Source organism: Schistocerca piceifrons, chromosome 9 (genome assembly GCF_021461385.2).
Source record: "Schistocerca piceifrons isolate TAMUIC-IGC-003096 chromosome 9, iqSchPice1.1, whole genome shotgun sequence".
NCBI lineage: Eukaryota > Metazoa > Arthropoda > Insecta > Orthoptera > Acrididae > Schistocerca > Schistocerca piceifrons.
In genome coordinates this window covers 32,950,698-32,971,229 of record NC_060146.1, presented here as the reverse complement: position 1 = coordinate 32,971,229, position 20,532 = coordinate 32,950,698, and the positions used below count along the sequence as shown (strand labels likewise).

General features: G+C 43.1%; 1 protein-coding gene across 1 annotated transcript in view; it reads right to left on the bottom strand.

The window, feature by feature from the left end:
* LOC124716668 (cilia- and flagella-associated protein 58-like) overlaps positions 1-20,532 on the bottom strand; it is a 300,831-nt gene that overhangs the window by 94,646 nt on the left and 185,653 nt on the right. Inside the window, exon 11 of the mRNA XM_047243206.1 lies at positions 14,295-14,433. Within this exon, the coding sequence (XP_047099162.1) occupies positions 14,295-14,433 (139 nt within the window). The remainder of the gene's footprint in view (positions 1-14,294; positions 14,434-20,532) is intronic.

Here is a 20,532-nt window from a genome sequence, read left to right as displayed (position 1 = left end):
TGCAAGGTATGCAAACATGTAACAGAATTGCATCAACCCTTCCTTGGCTGATAAACACTTGCTGGAAGGTATGAGTTTTATGCAGGGTGGTACTCCACCCCACACAGCTACAGACGTGAAAGACCTCTTGCATGTTCATTTGGTGAGAATCATGTACTGAGCTGCCACTTTCCACCGTGCTTCGCCTCCCAGTTCCCCAGATGTTAACCAGTTTGATTATTATTCGTTGTGGTGATACCAGAAGTCACAAGTCTACCATGATCGTGCTGCCTCATTGGGGTTACTAAAACACGACATCCGTAGCCAATTTCTCACTGTACCTAATGATATCCTGTACAATGCTGTTCACAACACTGTCCCTACACTACAGGTATTGTTGAGAATGACACCTGACATGACGAACATTTGCTATAAAGAATATTATCCATGCTACATATCAACTGTCATGCTAATTATTGCTTTTGTATCATATGAAGCACCACCTGTTAGCCTTTTGTGCATTTTTTTGGTTTCAATAAAACCCTATGTTACTTCCAACACTTGTGTCAATTTTTATCCTATATTAGTCCATGATGTATCGAATTTTCAAATGTTAATGGACTTCTGGGTCACACAGCAGAATGACAAGAGGTAGGAAAGTGGCTTGTAGGTGTTAGGAAATATCATCCCAGCATGGAAAATTAGCTACATTCAGCGGCTGGTTGGGAGATAAGCATGCTGGGAGGAACTGTTTTCTTGTTCATCATCACTCTTCAGACTTGCTCAATGCGGTCCACTGTGATTTCCTCTCCTGTACCAAACTCTTCATCTCATGTTAGCACTTACACCCAATGTCTTCAATTATTTCTTGGACATATTTCTGTCTCTGCTTTTGCGACAATTTTTCCCGTGTTTTCTTACAGCACCATGAAGTTATTCCGCGATGCCTGAAAATGTCTCATCATCCTGTAGTGGTTAGCACACTGGACTCGCATTCGGAAGGACGACGGTTCAATCCCACGTCCGGCCATCCTGATTTAGGTTTTCCGTGATTTCCCTATATCACTTCAGGCAAATGCCGGGATGGTTCCTTTGAAAGGGCACGGCCGATTTCCTTCCCCATCCTTCCCTAACCCGAGCTTGTGCTCCGTCTCTAATGACCTCGTTGTCGACGGGACGTTAAACACGAATCTCCTCCTCCTCCTCCTCCTCCTGTGCCTTCTAGTTAATGTTCTCTGCTTATCACTTTCCCCACTGATTCTGCTGAGACAGTTCTCATTTCTCATATTATCAGTCCACTTAATTTTCAATATCCATCTGTAACACTCATTTCAAACACTTCGACACTTTTCTTTTCCACTTTTTGTCAAAGTCAATAATTTACCTCCATACAGTACTGTGTTCCAGATGTGAACTCATCAGAAAGTTCCTCCTCAGATTAAAGTCTATGTTTGTTGCCAGTACACATCTTTTGTATGGAATGCTCTCTTTTCCTGTGCTAGTCTGCTGCTTACAACCTCCTTGTTCCATCCATCATGAGTTATTTTGCTTCCTCCAAGGTAGCAAAAGTACAGTTTCCCCTACAACACCATCCGTAATTTGATGTTAAATTTATTCGTATACATATTTCTGCTACTCCTCATTACTTTAATCTTCCTTTGGTTCATTCTCAGTCAATTGCTTTGCTCATCAGACTGTCCATTCCATTCAGTAGGACTTTAATTCTTTCTCACTTTCACTGGGTACAGCAATATCAGTAAATCCAATAATTAATATTCTTTCACTGTGAGTTTTAACCCTGTCCTCAGCCTTTTTTTTTTTTTTTTATTACCTACATAAAATAACGTCTGTGAATAAGTGTATCACTATTGAATTTTGGGATATCACTAGTTTCAAATAAAAGTAGAGATAACGTATACAAGGGTGGTTTGAAAAGTACGGGTAAATTTCCACGAATGAATGGCACATTTTTGTCACACCTTCACGGTAGGTAAACTCAATTATTCCGAGGATCATAAAAAGAATTTCAACAATGTACAGTTCAATGTTGACAGTCTTCTGAACTAGTCAGTGTGTCAACTGCAATAGAAAAAGGAGAAAACCCGGCTTTGTGCTGTCATTAAACATTTTCATTCAAAGGATTGGGCTGCTGCACAGATCAAAACAGAATTGGATGAAGTTCACAGGGACTCTGCACCCTCACTGAAGATGAAGCACTTCCGGTCATTCAACTGAGGCCACCACAAAGGAAACTGTTGACAAAATCCACAATGTAGTAATGCAAGACTGCTGAATAAAAATTCCTGAGATTGCTGAGACTGTAGGCATCATCATAATAAGCTGCTTGGAGAATTGACTATAAAGAAGCTGGGTGTGAGGTATGTACCACAATTGCTCACAGCTAACCAAAAGCACATCCGGCACAACATTCCAACACAACATCTGGTAATGTTTAATCGCAATTCACGGGACTTTTTGTGCGAATTTGTGACTGTTGAGAAACCTGGATCCATCACTACACACCAGAGTCACAATGGCAGTCTACACAGAAGACAACAACTGGTGAAAGTGCACTGAAGAAAGCAGAGACCATTTTGTCAGATGGTAAGGTGACGGTCACTGTTTTTTGTAATTCCCTAGGAATAATCCTCATAGATTACTTGGAAAAAGGGAGAACCATAACTGGATCACATTATGCTTTATTGTTGGATTGTCTGAAACTTGCATTGCTTGAAAAATGACAAATGTTGGCTAGCAAAAGAAAGTGATTTTTCACTAAGATAATGCACCATCCCACACATCAGCAACAACAATGGCAAAAGTGCATGAATTGGCTTTGAAATGGCTGCTCATCCACCCTATTCACCAGACTTAACCCCACGTGACTTCTTCCTGTTTCCTAACTTTGGTTTGTTGGGAAGAAATATCCACCACATGAGATAATGATAGTTGCAGTCAATCAATACTTTGCAGTGTTTGACAGGACCTATTTTTCCCACGGGATGAAAAAGCTGGAGGATCGCCGGAGCAAGTTTAAATTGCTCAAAGGAGACTATGTTGAGAAGAAAGGCGAGTAGTTTATGAAACAAACTTTTTTCCTTGCTTTTTTACCAGAAAACAATCACTGCAAGGGTACTGGAAGATATGGAATAAGGAACCAAATTCATAATTCCTGTACAGTACAATGTTGTGCACGACATGTTTCGATGAGACCACAGCTGGAGAAGGAGTTTGAAGTGGCCCCAATGGGCCTCTAAGCACACGCATACACAACACGGCAATGACTTACGCACATATTCACAATATGTCGTCCCGCAACCAAATGGCATCACTGCCAGCACAAATGCATTGTTCAAGTGTCGTACATCTGGGATAGGCTCCACATATGTGACCTATTTGAGGGGTGCACACAGGAAGAAATCTAAGAGGTCGATGCCCAGTGACCACGTGGGCCGTCCGACTGGATCGCCTGGTGAGATGCCTCCACACAAAAATGCAGAAGTGAACTGGAGCACCGACACGTAGCAGCCACATTACCACCAAAGCGATGGAGGTATGGTCACACATAGGAAGTGCAGATACGCCTCACCTGCAAGGCGTAGTGGAGGGATGACCGGTCCCACGAAGCGGTAATCGATAATCCCACCCTCACATTGAGGCCGAACCACTGCCACCGTACTGCACAGATTCTTGACAGCTCACAAGTGAGAGTTGTGAAGATGACGATACAGCCCCTCGTCTGCGAACAGGAGGGACGATAGAAGTCCCAGCACACTGGTGACCTGTGACATTAATCGGCAACAAAACTGATGCCGTGTAGTCCGTAAGTAACAAAGCATTCACACATTCTAAGTAAGAGGGACAGTGGCAGTTGCTGTGGAGAATGTTACACGCGATCATCTGGCTTACCCGTGTCGGTAGGCCACCTGCCCGGTGCTGCTACCGGGGTCATATTCTACAGTGTTCAACACCTGTTCCTCCACGGCCTACGTACGAGGGGCACGCGTCAAAAAATGCGCCACTTTTTTTTCTGAAAGCAGAGTGGTTTTATTCAGAATTCCAATATACCATTTTATTCCCCACTCTTTCAGCTACACAATCCTATTTTTCAACATAATCTCTGTTCAATGTGATGGCCTCGCACCATCTTATTGGACGAGCCTGTGCACTCTCACGGTACCACTCTACTGCTCGATGTCAGAGCCTATGTCCCGGTGCGTAACCTCCCTGTCACCCACGCACTGCTTTGTACGGAGTTCGTCCTTCATTCCTCTGTTGCTCTATATGGTCTTCTGTTAGGTGGTGAGCAACCGAGCGGGCACATAACTTCAAGTTCCCGAACTGGTGGACGAGTGTGTCGGCACTATCGACAGAGATATCCAGATGAGCAGTGAGGTGTTTGATTGTGTTCCACTGACGATCTCCAATGACAGTGTCCACGCGTACCGACCTCAGCCACGTGCAGCCGGCTAGCACCTAGGAGATCGGACAGGTTTGCGCGACCTCGTCGCGACGGTGACGGACACCTCGTCCGGCAGCTCGTCGTGCTTCTGTTCGCTGCTAGGACTCTGTAGATATTTTGCGAGCGCCTATGAAGATCTGTGTTGCTATCGTTTTCTGCCAAAAGAAACTCAGTAAAAGCTCTCTATTTGGAACACACCTCTGTTACAAATACCATTTTGAAGGCTACATTATAGTGCCACCTATTAAAACTTCACAAAACTTAGGGGCCGAAGCAGAAATATTCCACAATCTACATCTGCACCGTTCTCCGCAAACCACCTAATGGTGTGTGGCGGAGGGTACTTTTGGTAATACTATCGATACCCACCCTATTCCACTTGCAAATAGTGCTCGAGAAGAACGATTGTCAGTAACCCTCTGTATCGGCTCTAATTTCTCGAATTTTCTCGGCGTGGTCAATAAGCGAGATGTACGTGGGGGGAAGGTAATAAGTTGTCCGACTCCTCCTGCTGTCCTGAACTTTCGATAGTAAATCTCTCTGTGGTGCACCGTGCCTCTCTTGTAACATCTGCCAGTGGAGTTAGTTTAGTATCTCTGTAACACTCTCTTGCCAGCTAAATGATCCCGTGATGAAACACGCCGCCCTTTGTCGGATCTTCCCCATCTCCTCTATCCGTCCTACCTGATAAGGATCGCAGATAGATGAACAGTACTAGAGAATCGGACGAATGAGAGCCTTACAAGCCACTTCTTTCCTTGAGATTCTTCCGATGAATCTGAGTCGGGTGTCTGCTTTTCCCATTATCTGTTTTATACTGTCATTCTGCTTAAGGTCACTTTGCATAGTTACGCCTAGATATTTTACGGCATACACTGTCTTGAGCTGTTTGTCATCAATAGTGTACCTGTACAGTACTGAATTTCTTTTACTATGTATGCGCAATATGTTACATTTATTTACATTCAGGGTCAACTACCAGAATCTGCACCATTCATCAATTCTCTGCAAGTCGTTCTGCAAATTCTTACTATCTTCTGGCGTTGCCACTTTGATATAGACAACTGCATCATCCGCAAATAGCCTTAAAGAGCATCCGACGCTTTCTACTATATCATTTATGTATATTGTAAACAGCAACGGTCCTGTCACACTTACCTGTGGTATCCAGATATTACCTTCACATCTGTCGATTTTGTTCTGTTAAGAGTGACTTGTTGAGTTAATCTGCAAGAAAGTCTTGAATCCAACTGCAGGTCTGCTTCAATACTCCGCAAGCTCATATTTTTTTCATTAAACAGCAATGCGTGAGTGTAAATACCTTACTGAAATCAAGGAACACAGCATCAACCTGAGCAGCATTGTCCACTGTGCTGTGGATCTCATGGAGGAACAGAACGAGCTGAGTTATGCAGGATCTCTGTTTGAGGAATCCACGTTGATTTTTATAGAGGAAATGTTCATTTTCCAAAAATGTCATAATTATTGACCATAAAACATGTTCCACAATTCTACAACAGATTGACATCAATGATATAGGTCTATAATTGTGTGGATCTGTCTTATGGCCTTTCTTATAAATGAGAATGACCTGCACTTTTTTTTCCAGTCATTAGGTACCTTTCGTTGCTCAAGCGATCTACAATAAATTACTACCAGGAGGGGAGCAAGTTCTTTCACATAATCTTTATAGAATCTTATAGGTATCTCATCTGTTCCTGAAACCTTTCCACAACTGAGCGATTGTAGCTGATTTTTAAATCTGCAATCAGTTATCGCAATGTCTGCCATTTCGATGTTTGTACGGCAGTTAAAAGGAGGGATCTTCCGCAGTGAAACAACTTTGGAGGACCGAATTCAATATTTCAGCTTTCTCTCTGCTATCTGCCATTTATGTGCTGGTGTGGTCGCTGAGAGAATGAATAGATGATTTTGACCCACTAACTGATTTTACTTACGAGCAAAATCTCTTATGGTTTTTACTCAGGTTGGTTGACAACGTCTTACTTTCAAAATCATTGAATGCTTCTCTCTCTGATCTCCTTTTGCTTTGTTCAGCTTTTGTTTGTCAGCTAGGTTTTTACTTTAATCTGAGATGAAGTACTCTTCGTTTACGTAATGCTTTTCTAACACTGCTATTAAACCATGGACATTTCCCATCCCTTAAAACTTTACTCAGAACATACTTGTCTAGGGCATATTGTATTCTGTCATAACCACAAGCACCAGAATGAAGATGCAGTATGCAAGACCAGAGAAGGCAGTTAGGAAACGTCTGCCAATGGTGTACAGAATTGGTCCGCACTATGCCAAGAGCGACACTTGGAAGAAGTGAAGATAAGCACAGCTCCTGCTAGCCTCGGCTGCTCAGATCGGCCCAGTCTGCAGCAGACATTTGTGCTATGCTATCAGATTGTCATGATCTGTATCAAGTGCTTACTTGGACTTTGTGTGTAGCAAAAACTTTACTATTTTCATGTCATCTCTCAATAGTGACATGTACTGTAATCAAAGTTAAGTATTGTCAATCTGCTTTCTAGAAATAAAACTGCTAATATTATTTGTTTGCACTGTTGTATAGCATTCCTAGAATGCTGCATCCCTTAGGCACCCTATTAACAACGAGTGGGCAAGATCCCATAACTGGCAGCGAGGTGTTAGAAACAATTCCCGTGCCTGATGGCCACCGATTTTTTTGTGTATATTGTGCCAGCGCCTTAATTCTCTGTCGTCTTTACTTTCCACAGGCACTCACTTTGCTTTAAACAGTTTCTTGTCGTGTTTGCTAATCGGTGTTTCCAAGTGGGTGCTGAAGAACATTTCTATGATTTTGTCATTATTTAGAATTCTTGCCTTGTATATTTTTTGCATTTGTTTCTTCCAACATGCCCACCAATCCTGTCCCACCCCCTGGTCAGGCACCACAGCCACAAGCATTCGATGCAACACAGCTAATGCAGATTTTTCAGTTTCAGATGAACCAGATTTCTACCCTGCTCAACATGATGCAGCAGCTACTAGCCAACGCTGTGCACCCTACTGAACAAGCACTGCCTACTACAGCTGCCATATCACCTTTTTGACAGGTTAGTGAACAAGAGAGTGGGTGTTCCAGTTTGAGGTGCACATCACCGCCCACAACGTACCAGGTACTGTGAAACTTCCATATATATTCTTCCGTATCTATTATGAACGGTAGGAAGTGCAGTGTTCCACCTCATTCAAAAACTTTTTCCTGCCACCACTCCATGAACTCTATAACGATCAGATGGTACAGGCTGTAACAAACTATTATGACCATAAGTGAATGTGGTAGCAATTTGGTATCAATTCTTCAATTGCAAAAAATGGGCAGAACAAACATATCGTGAGTGGGTAACAGATTTGTAGGGTATGGCAAGGAACAGTAAATTAAAATATGCTTGTGGTGCTTTATTTTCAGATGTTATGTTGCATGATGTGATCGTGTACAATGTGCCTAATGTCAAAATAAGACAAAAAATTTTGAAACAGTCCAATCCATCATTTCAGCAGGTGGTGCACATACCAGATCTGTACGAATCCAGGGCCTTGTCGGCTCATACATTTGGGCAGCCAGCTATTTGCTGAGTTGAGTCCCTTAGTTGCGATCACCCCATTCTGCACTGGCAGCTTGCACTAGTCAAGCTGGGTAAATGACACCTATCCATGCCACGTACACAGTTCGCTAAACAGGCGGCTGCACAGGCGAACACAAATGAGTCTTGCCCTCACTGTTATACATGGCACAACCACCGAGACTGTCCCTCCCAACAAGCTCACTATTATGCTTGTGGTGGGAAAGGACATGTACAATCTGTGTGTTTGCAACAGAACAAACATAAGAATTTGGCCCACTCCCAAAAATCTTAGTCACAAGGCCCATGTCATTAATGCAGTATATTTCAAGTCTGCAACTAGCAAGTGTGCAATTTCATCAGTGATACATCAGTCAAACAAACTTATTGTTCACTTGCTAAAAGCAACTCCCACAACTCTTTTCTGAATGTTTAGGCACAGCTAGCAATTGTGTTGCACATATTACTCTGAAAGACAACGCTCAGCTGAAATTTTGCCAGGCCAGAACTGTTACCATTGAATTACAGGACAAAGTCACTGCTGAACTTAAAGAATTGAAGGATAGCAGAGTTATTGTGCCCTTATCAGCTAATCAGTGGGCAAGTGAACTGATTTTTCTCCCCAAACCTTCAGGTCGCATTCACCTCTGTGTTGTCTTTAAGTTTACAGTCAACCCACAAACTGCAATTGATACTTATCAATTGCCACGCCCAGGGGACCTCATGGACAAATTAGGTGTTGGACATTACATTTCAAAAATTGATTTGCGCATTGCATATCTTTAAATACCGCTCGATGAAGAATCTCAAAAAGTGTGTGTAGTAAATACTCATTTGGGATTGTTTAAATATTTGTGTTTCCCTTTTGGCAGTGCTTCTGCACCCGCCATTTTCCAACATTATTTGAAACAGCTGATTGCACAAGTGCCAAACTGTTCAAACTATTTGTATGATACTGTTGTAGCAGGTCATGCATCTGAAGAACATATTGCAAATTTATGTGCACTGTTTTGTGTGTTGGCTGATGCAGGACTAAAGTGTAGACTGGACAAGTGCGATTTTTTTAAACCTGCATTGCAGAATCTTGGCCATGTCATTAACAGTCAAGGTGTACATCCCCTGCTGTTGCATTTGTTAGCCATACAAGATTTGCTGGTTCCTCACATTGACACAAAATTGCAGTCAGTCTTAGGGAAGATGAATTATTATATTTGGTTCATACCAAATGCTGCACAAATCGCAGCTCTATTGCATCGCTTGCATCACAAGAATGTCCCTTCTGTGAGTGCCAAGTAGGTTTTCAAAAAGTTTAAGATGCATTGTTCAGCAATTGATGCTCAGTTCATTTCAATCCTGAAAAACCAGTTGTATTGCAAGTTGACACTTCCTCTTAATGGAATTGGTGCTGTGCTTTTCCCAGAATTGGTGATTAGGACAGACCTATTGCTTTATCATCAAAAGTGTTGTGCAAAGCTCAGTGTAATTTTTCACAACTTAAAAAAGAGGCTTTAGCTATGTGTATGGTGTCACCAAATTCCACCATTATTTGTATGGCAGAAAATTCTACTTCGTAACAGATCACAGTCCTTGTTTCATCCGATGAAACCGGTTCGAGTACGAACTGCCCAAAAATTGCAAAGATGGGCTTTGTTGTTGTCTCAATACCAGTACGAGATTGTGTATCGTCCGACAGCTCAACATGGTAAAGTGGATGCACTTTCATGTCTTCTGATTGACCCTAATACAGACTTTTGACAATCCTGCTGCATCTTGTCGTCACATTAATGTTCAGGGTTCTGAATTGCTGCAGTCTTTTCCGCTCAACTATAGGAAAGTTGCACAGGCCACAGACGCTGATCCAGATTTGAACATTTTGCTCCAATTTATTTGCACAACGTGGCCTCACTCAGTGGGTAGCATATAGAACTCTGTAGTGGACCAATACTTTGCATGTTGGCATAGCCTCGCTGTACAGAAAGGTGTGATTCCTCTTCAGAATGACAGTGGCCAGTCATGTATGTTAATCCCTAAAGCTTTGCAAAAAGAAGTGTTGCAGTGTGCAGGACACTGGGGGATTGTTCGTACGAAACAGTTAGCACGTTGATGCTGTACTTGGCAGGGTATGGATACCAAAATAGAACAGATGACATCACAGTGTTACGCTTGTGTGGAAAATCAGTCCGCTCCACCACAGAAATTCTCTGCTTGGCCTAAGTTGCAATTGCCATGGCAACGTGTGCACATACACTTTGCGGGACCTTTTTGGAACACTCGTTGGTTAATTGTGGTCGACTCATATAGCGAGTTTCTTTTTGCTGTGCCAATGAACTCGACAACGTCACGTAGCACAATTCACGTGTTGTAATCGATTTTTTGCATAGAAGGTTTACCTGAAGTAATACTGTCAGACAATGGACCTCAGTTCACGTCAAATGAATTTGAAACATTCTGTGGACGCAATGGCATACAGCATCTAACTAGTGATCCGTTCCATCCACAGTCAAATGGCAAAGCAGAACATTTTGTCAGGATATTCAAGCAGCAGATGGCCAAACTTCGGTCCGCACACGTTAGGGATCAAGCACTGTAATTGGTTCTCACCTCATGTCGTTCACACCCATGAGATGGACCGTCGGCGGCGGAATTGCTTCACGGCTGCCACCATTACACACTGCTTCACCCTCCTCAGAATCTGGTGCCAAAGGAAGGTCGCAAGTATTGCTTTGTGCCACAAGATGTTGTCTTTCACAAGGTTCTTAGTGGCAGCAGAAGGCGGGCGCAAGGCGAGATCGTCCATTGACTAGGGAGCTTGCATGTATCTTCTATCAGTCCAGATGGCTTGCAGCACCGCCATCAAAATCAACATTGCCTCTGTCATGTGCACCACGATCTTTCAGTCTCTCTTCCCCAGATTCATGGTTCCAGAGGACAGCACGGCCACAGCAGCCACCAGAGGGTGTTATCACGACACCGTAATATGACCCCATGGGGACGGAGCCTTCGCCCCCTCTCATCCTACCAATGCAGCTGGACCCATCCACACCACAACCGTTCCCACCTTCTTCATCTGGTTCATGGCAGCAAGAGGTAGTTGCGTACCCCTTCAGGTCATTTTCCAGGGGACATTTCTGCCATAGTGAAGGCCGGATGGTGGCGTACGGCCAGAAGCTTCACGTCCTCTGCAGCTACAGCTTCCAGCCCATCAGAGCGTCCAATCTCCTGCAACTCCCACCGTGGTCGCGCTCCAAACATAATGATGGTCCATCACTTTGGGGGGCGGGGGGGGGGGGGGGGAGGAATGTTCTGGCATAACCACCACAGGCACCACAACGAAGATGCAGAACGCAAGACCAGAGAAAGCTGTGAGGAAACATCGACCAATGGTGTGCAGAATTGGACCGCGTTGCGCCAAGAGCGACACCTGGAAGAAGTGAATATATGCACCGCTCCTGCTAGCCTCAACTGCTCAGATCAGCCCAGTCTGCAGCAGACATTTCTGCTACGCTATCAGATTGTCATGATCCATATCAAGTGCTTACTTGGACTTTGTGTATAGCAAGAACTTTACTGTTTTCATATCACCTCTCGCTAGGGACATTTGCTGTAATCAAAGTTAAGTATTGTCAATTTGCTTTCTAAAAATAAAACTACTAATGTTGTTTGTTTGAAGTGTTGTATAGCATTCCGAGAACGCTGTATCCCTTAGGCACTCTGTTAGTGATGAGTGAGCAAGACCCCACATATTGAACAATGCCTTTGAATTTTTTCCATTTGTTCTCCACATCTTTGTCCTCTTCACTATCTTCCTACTTTTCTTAACATTTCTTATAGCACCCGTCGTCGTAGATGCTGTCACAGCCTTATGGTCACTGATACCTTCTTCTATGTTAACTGATTCAATAAGTTCAGGTCTGTTTGTTGCCAGGAGGTCTAAGACGTTACCCTCACAAGTTGGTTCTCTAACTATCTGCTCAAGGTAATTTTTGGATAAGACGTCCAGAACAATGCCACATGATTCCCTGTCTCTGGCACCAGTTTTGATGGCATAACACTCCCAATCTATATCTGGCAAGTTTAAATCACCCCCTATTACAACAGCACAATCGGAAAAATTACTAATGATATTATGCAAGTTCTGTCTGAAGCACTGTACAACTACATATCCTGACAAGGCTTGCCTATGAAAGCATCAGATCACCATTTATGACCGTTCTTTGATATTCAGTTTCACCCAGATTAATTCACATTTTGAATCTGTGATAATCTCACTAGATTTTATCAATTTTTTTGCTGCAATAAACACGCCACCAACATTAGCGACTAACCTATCCCTACGATAAACATTCCAATCCAAACTTAGGATTCCATTGTCATTGATGCCTGGCTTCAACCAGCTTTCTGTTCGCAATACTATCTGTCCATTATAACCTTCAGTAAGCGATACTAATTCTGGAACCTTTCCTTAGATGCTCCTGCAGTTTGGATGCTCCTGCAGTTTACTAAAATCATATTAATCTTTTCTATCTCTGATCTGTGAGGACCAAGATTCTTTGAGGTCGCTGTGGATGATTTAACAGGCTAGTCATCTTTGCTCCCAAGGGAGAGATTCTCTAACCTAAATAAGGCCCATGTGTATGCCACACACACTCCGCTACCCTAGTAGCCAATTCCTGCATGTAGTGCACACCTGACCTGTTAAGGAGAACCCTACAATTCTGCACCCGATAGCAGAGGACGAGAAACGCATTCGATACCATCGCAGAGTCATCTGAGCCTCTGGTTTAGACCTCCACTCTGCTCCAAACCAGAGGACCGCGATCAACCCTGGGTATGATGCTACAGATAGGCAGCTTAGCCTGCAACCCGCGTGCATTGCTAGTTGCCTACACCAAATCAGCGAGCTGCTGAAAGGAGCCAAGGATGGCCTCACAACCCAAGAAGCAGGCATCATATGTGCCGACATGTACCACTACATGACCAACAATGAATTCTGAATGTTTTTCAAGTGAAACAGGCCGAGTAAAACGAAATGTGTTGCATTACTTACTGAATGCTCCTCGTACTTACATAGTGCACCCACTTTGTGTGGTTGCCCTTTCCCGTAAACAATCCTGTCTGACACATAATGAAACACTGTGGCAAACAGTTTATGGTCCAGTTGCTGTTGATGGGGACACTTTTTCCAGTACAGTTATGCAGCCATTCATCCATTGTCATTTGCGTGTCCATATGTAAAGGCAATGTCAGTTTGTTCCTGGTTAGTATACTGGGCTACTGTCCCTCAGTGCTGCACTACAAGACAAATTTCCACACCAGAGTTGGCAATAGTGGTGAAGAAGATGCTCCCTCATACCAATGTGTGAACAGTTTATGGTCCAGTAGCTGGAACCATGTGGAGCTGAGACACTAATACTGACAGAATATTTTCACTTGCCTGACGTATTCTCACATAACTTTCAATCACTGAAACTCACACGGTCAAAGATCTTTTATCTTCACCTCAGAATGAGTTTTTGGCTACACAGCCACATAAGGTTTTATGTAACTTACCATCTCAGGGATCATTTGCTGCAATTTGTCCCCATTTAGGAAAATCACCCTGTATAATGTTGCCCATTTGCATATTTATGACATATTTCTTCCAAAATATAATACACAAGCTACATATTAAGTTTACAAGGAGTACACTTTTGATTTGTGTGTTGCAAGCACACAGTCTATGTATTGTGTAAACTAATTTGAGCAAATAAAAATTAATGACTTTCTGCTTGCTCACAAAGAAAGGTACTGTCATGAGAGGACAACAATCTATTTTAAACAGGTGAGAGGCTACTAGAGGTTTGTTCAAAACCACTACGGAAAAATCTAACAAAATACGTGTCCCCATAATAACTACGTAAGTACAGTAGATTTACAGGTGACGGTTAACTCTGGGCTAATAGCACACCATCAAAACACAATACTGTGACCAAATCTAAAATTCTGATCACAGTTGGTGTTAATATGTAATAGATCCCAGCAGAAGGAAATGGACACACAGAATAGAAGTGTGCCAACAGACAGGATGATAGAGTACGGTAGTTAATATGAATAAGGAAGAGAAGAAGCAAAATAAATACTGACCAATGTTTGCTTCTCCTGGATCTCCTTGCTCCAGGAACTACTATCTTTCCACAGGCCCACTGTAAAAGCATCAGTTATTTAACTTTAGAGGACAGCAGCACAAGCAAAAAATCACTCCCCCAGGTAAAGCCTACCTGTCTCTCTCGTGCTCAAGGTCCGCGATGTTGTTGGCTTGCTTTGCAGCCTCGTTCATTGCCTGTCCCAGCTTCAACTCGAGACCTCGTCGTGCCTGCTCCCCAATCTGCAGAATTTTATTCTGCTCGGCCACCGTATCTTTGGAACAAATAATAAAACTATAATATTCCTTGCAATAATTGCATCAAAAATGCAGACAAATTAAACTGTGTGGCATGTTTAAAGCAATAACTAATAATTTTGAATTTTGTGTGTATGTTTGTGTTTGTTTGTGTGTCTATCGACCTGCCAGCGCTTTTGTTCGGTAAGTCACCTCATCTTTGTTTTTATATATAACTAATAAATAATAAACATAAAAAATAAAATACACTGCAGGGAAAAAATTAATACTTCTGGAAAGACGACACAGATTTTGATCCGTATTTTGATGGTATATGTCACCTGGGGGATAGCAGATGTACTGATAATGGTTTCAACATGGTCCACCAACAGATAGCATAGTGGCAGAGCTACCAGAGCATCATCTGTGTCTACCATTTAATAGGAAATGCTCACAGCCAGAAGGATTACTGTGGTGCAAACATGTGAAGCAAGCAAGCAATCGTGCCACAAAGACGCACTCATGATTCTTACATCCAACAGAGTAAGTTCAAAAGGGGTAAAATTGTGGCCTTCTGAGTGGCGGGGTGGTCCTTTTGGAGAATTGCCGTATAAGTTGGACATGGCGTCTGTTGTGCAATGATGCTGATGTCAGTGGTCACATGAACATTCTCACACCTATAGACAATGCTCTGGATGCCCACGCAGCACAGATGCTTTCCAGGATTATTGTATTTTAAGTGCAGCAGTGGTACATCGTACAGCTACCACAACACAGATAAGATAGCTTGTGAGACCAGATGCGTCAACATGAACTGTTGACAGGTTATTAGCAGTGGGACTATGGACATGTACACCTCTAATCCATCTTCCAGTCACCACAGCATCGATGTGCACAGTTCGACAGGTGCCATCGGAGGATCGTTTGGAAGATGGAATGGAGCACCACGATCGTAAGTGATAAAAGCAGATTCTGCCTGCACGTACGACATGTTGTTGTTGTGGTCTTCAGTCCTGAGACTGGTTTGATGCAGCTCTCCATTCTACTCTATCCTGTGCAAGCTTCTTCATCAGACCTGGTGAATGCTGCCTCTTAGAGTGAATTCACACAAGAAAAATTGGCCCCACCCCAGGTCTTATGGTCTGGGGTGCAATAAGCTATAATTCTTGTTCACCTTTGGTGTTTCTAGAGTGAATCCTAACCAGCACTTGATACATGCACAATGTTGTTAGACCCATTCTTTTGCCATTCTTGTAACCAAAAGGTGATGTGTTGTTCCAACGGGATAATGCTCATCCACCCACTACTCGTGAAACTCGTGCTCTGCAAGATGTGCATCAACTTTCCTGGCTACCACAATTTCTGGACTTGTCTCCAAAAGAGCACATGTGGGACATGTCAGGACAAGAAGTGACTTGTGACACATCAACCAGCAACTCTTACAAAACTACATGAACAAGTCGAGCAGGCACGTAATAACGTATCCGAGGACCGTATTCACCAGCTGCATGATGAATTGGATGCCAGAGTCAGTGACTGCATTGCCTCCCATCAAAGCTACACCATGTACTAAATACACGTGTTGATACCTGGTACCTCAGAACCACTTGTAATGTAAATGTAATCGTTCCATGTACTCCATATGCACTGTTGAAACAATCAATCTTAAGTGAATTGGAAACCTCTAAAAGGGTGTACTATTTTATTTATTTATTTATTTATTTTTCTGGCAGTGTGGTTCCTACCCATTCCGACATAGTGTGCCATAAGTTCCTGGTGAGCAAGAAGTGCAGACAGATGAAGAAATTACTATGTGGAAAAATTGTGGTAAGATGCCCTAGCATTCCCAGTGTTGGGCTGTGATATAACTCTGGGAATTAGTGTCTGAGGAATGCCATACAATTAACTGATATGAGGGACATTCGAAAAGTAAAGAATGTTGTGATATAATGGGTTCTGCATTTCTCTCACCAATGTTAATGTGAAGTCATAGACCAATGTAATTGTTGGTGCCATCATAAAGCTAACAGCAAGTAAGAATGTAACAATGTTGTGAGAAGGAAAGTTGCTACTCACCATATAGCAGAGATGCTGAGTCACAGATAGGCACAACAAAAAGATTCACATTTAAATCTTTCAGCCATTAAGGCCCTAGTCAACGATAGACACACATGTGTACATGCACATATACTCAAAAACTGAAACGGTACTCCAACCACCGTCCAAAATACGTGCCATACTAGGGGCAATTAAAGACGAATGTGGCCTCAAGAAAGCCGGCATATATAATATTCCACATAGTTGTGGCAAATCCTACATCAGTCAAACAATCCCACAGTCGAAGACTGCTGCAAAGAACACCAACACCACAAGTGCCTAGGCCAGCCCAACAAATTGGTACTGACAGAACACTGCTTGGAAACTGGGCACAACATGAAATATGAAGAGAACAAGATTTTGGCCCCTACCAGCTTCTACTGGGAAAGCACCTTCAAGGAGGCCATTGAAATTTGCATAAAGGACAATCTCATAAACCAAGACACAGGTTTTCAACTCAGCAAGGCATGGAAACCATTACTTAGCTCCATCATAGCATCATGCCTCAAGTGGACACAAGTTCCTTCCACAACGGCCACTGAGGACACTCCACAGGATTCTGCATCTTCCACCGCCCGGCGCAATGCCAGGGACGGCACAGACCTGGATCGGGACCCGCAAATGGATTGTCGTTGGGCATAATCGGATTGTCAGCAGCCATAATCAAAGGGTCGGCACTTGCAATTGGAATCCCAGCAGCTGCAATCGTACCATCAGCGCAGGGAATCAAAGCCCGACTGATGGACATAGATAACACTGACAATGAGCAGACAGACCATTCCATCAGAACCACCTGATGATGGCAGAAAGGTTAGTTGCCAAAATATTGTGGGACTTCAACAATTGCATCCAGCTGGACACCCGAAAGCCCTGGAAACAACAAATAATAAGTTGCTCAAGCTAACAACTTGGGTAGTATCTTGGACAGTGGCTCGTCACTCTTCCACGAAGAATAATCTTCAACTGAGCATGGAGGGAAAATTCACTGAATGCACTACCCCAGGTGGTAACCAATCCACCATCACCTGAGATGACATTAGCGGTCCTTCGTATTCTGGGTTGTCAGCACCAACATGCTTTGAGGATGAGTCAGAGCATCCGGAAATCACCAGACGTAAACTCAGACCAAGACGGCAAAGCTTCTTCGCAACATTTGAGCCAAATTCACTTCTCAAAGTGGGTAAATTGGAACATCTGACCGATTCACTAACACAACACAACATAGCACTGACAGCAGTACAAGAAACCAGATTCATGGATGATCATGCCTTCGAGTCCCAAAGATACAGAATCCTCAAAGGAAAAGTAGGTCAGCAGGTAATGAAGAACGTACCCCCCTTAGGTACAGGATTTATAATCAGATACTGGATTCAGTGAGTGACTTCACCTCCCCAAGCAGTTTTGTATCCATCCTCTCCCTCAAATGTGCTAACAAGGGCTACGGTCAACATACATGCCCAAACCAAACAGGACAACAGATGCAATCCAGACAGAACTGAGAAATTCTGGGCAGATTTAGAAGATATTCTCTCCAAAGTTCCAGAGACACACACCATCACAATGCTTGGTGACTTCAATGCTCAACTGGTAAGAGAGAAAAGAAAATACAGAAATATAGTGGGCAAATATCTGGCACATATGAGAACCAACCACAATGGGGAATGATTGGTGGATCTCTGTAGGACTTTTGGGTTGGTCATGAAGTCTACAGCCTTCAAACACCTACCAAGAAAGTATAAAAGTTGGATTTCACCTAACATCAACTTGGGTGAATTCCAAATACACTATGTGATCAAAAGTATCCAAACAACCCCAAAAACATACGTTTTTCATATTAGGTGCATTATGCTGCCACCTACTGCCAGGTACTCCATATTAGCAACCTCAGTAGTGAAAGAGCAGAATGGGGCTCTCTGCGGAACTCATGGACTTCTAACGTGGTCAGATCATTGGGTGTTACTTATGTCACATGTCTGTATGCAAGGTTCCCACACTCCTAAACATCCCTAGGTTCACTGTTTCCGATGTGAAAGAGAAGTGGAAACATTAAGGGGCACACACAGCACAAAAGTGTACAGTCCAACCTCGTTTGTTGACTGACAGAGACCGCCGACAGTTGAAGAGGGTCGTAATGCGTAATAGGCAGATATCTACCCAGACCATCACACAGGAATTCCAAATTGCATCAAAATCCACTGTATGTACTATGACAGGCAGGAGATGAGAAAACTTCGATTTCATAGTCGAGCGGCTGCTCATAAGCCACAAACTATGATGTTAAATGCCAAATGATGCCTTGCTTGATACAAGGAGCATAAACATTGGACAATTGAACATCAGAAAAACATTGTGTGGAGTGACAAATCATGGTACACAATGTAGTGACCCAGTGGCAGGATGTGGGTATGGCGAATGCCTAGTGAATGTCATCTGCCAGCATGTATAGTGCCAACAGTAAAATTCGGAGGCGGTGGTGTTATGGTGTGGTCGTGCTTTTCGTGGAGGGGGTTTGCACCCCTTGTTGTTTTGCATATCACTATCACAGTGCAGGCATAAATTGATGTTTTAAGCCCTTCTTGCTTCCCACTGTTGAAGAGCAATTTGAGGATGGCGATTGCATCTTTCAACATGATCGAGCACCTGTTCATAATGCACGGCCTGTGGCAGAGTGGTTACATGACAATAACATCACTGTACTAGCCTGCACAGAGCCCTGACCTGAATGCCACAGAACACATTTGGGATGTTTTGGAACGCTGACTTCATGTCAGGCCTCAACAACTGACATCGATACCTCTCCTCAGTACAGCACTCCATGAAGAATGGGCTTCCATTCTGCAAGAAATCTTCCAGCACCTGACTGAATGCATGCCTGCGAGAGTGGAAGCTATCATCAAGTCTAAGGTTGGGCCAACAACATATTGAGTTCCTTCATTACCGAAGGAGGGTGCCACAAACTTGTAAGTCAATTTCAGCCATGTGTCCAGATAGGTTTGATCACAGTGTCCATTTTCAAAAAAATCTCAAAAGGAAATACAAGATGTAAAGGAATTAACAAGTGCCAATCTGGAGTCAGACCACTGTCTCACAAAGATCAAAATGAGACTCCAGCCTCAAAACATTAGAGCACACAGAACCTCCAAGATGGTAAGAATTGATGTAGAGTGACTTAAGAACAGACAAGAAGTAAGCCAGAGACTGAACAGTACAGATTTCAACAGCTGGGACCAAATGAAGGAAACTCTTGTGAAGATGACCAATGAATTTGCCCCCCCCCCCCCTCCTCCTCACCAGAAGAAGGAAGCATCTGTGGTGGAATAAAGACTGTGACAATGCAATGGCCCAAAGACAGACTCTCTGAGGGAAGTGGAATTGTAAGAAAACCAAGAAAAATTGGGAGAACTTTTGGGACCAAAGAAGGTAATTTGAGGAACCAAATGGACCTTCACACAAAACCAACTAACCCAAATCGAAGAGAGCTTTGCTAAGAATAACTCCAGAGATTTCTACAGAACCATCAAGCAGGCACTCAGAAAATACAATCCGCCAAGTCTCCACTTCAGAGAGTCACAGGCACATTGGTTTTTAATGACAAGGACAACTGCCACCTATTAGTTGAGTACTTTAAAACCTACTCAACTGTGATCCACCCAATGAAGACTTTGACTACAGACAAACCACATCAAACCCAAACTCACTGCCCCTTCATTGGAAGAAGATGGACAAATCATTCAACTTTTGAAGAATAATAAGGCAGCTAGAGAGGACTCTATCGTTCCTGAACTCTGGAATTGTGTTGGAAGCAATGCGTGGGCAAGCTCACTGAGATCATCCAGAATGTCTGGGAAATGGAGAAATTACCACCTGATTGGAACACAGCTCTGATCCATCCACTTCACAAAAAGGGAGATTTTATTGATCTGAACAACTACCGTAGAATTTCTTTTGCCCCAGTAACATACAAGATTCTCTCCAAGGCATTACGAACAAGGGCAGAAGATCAACTGGATAGTCAACTGGGAGAATATCACGGATGCTTC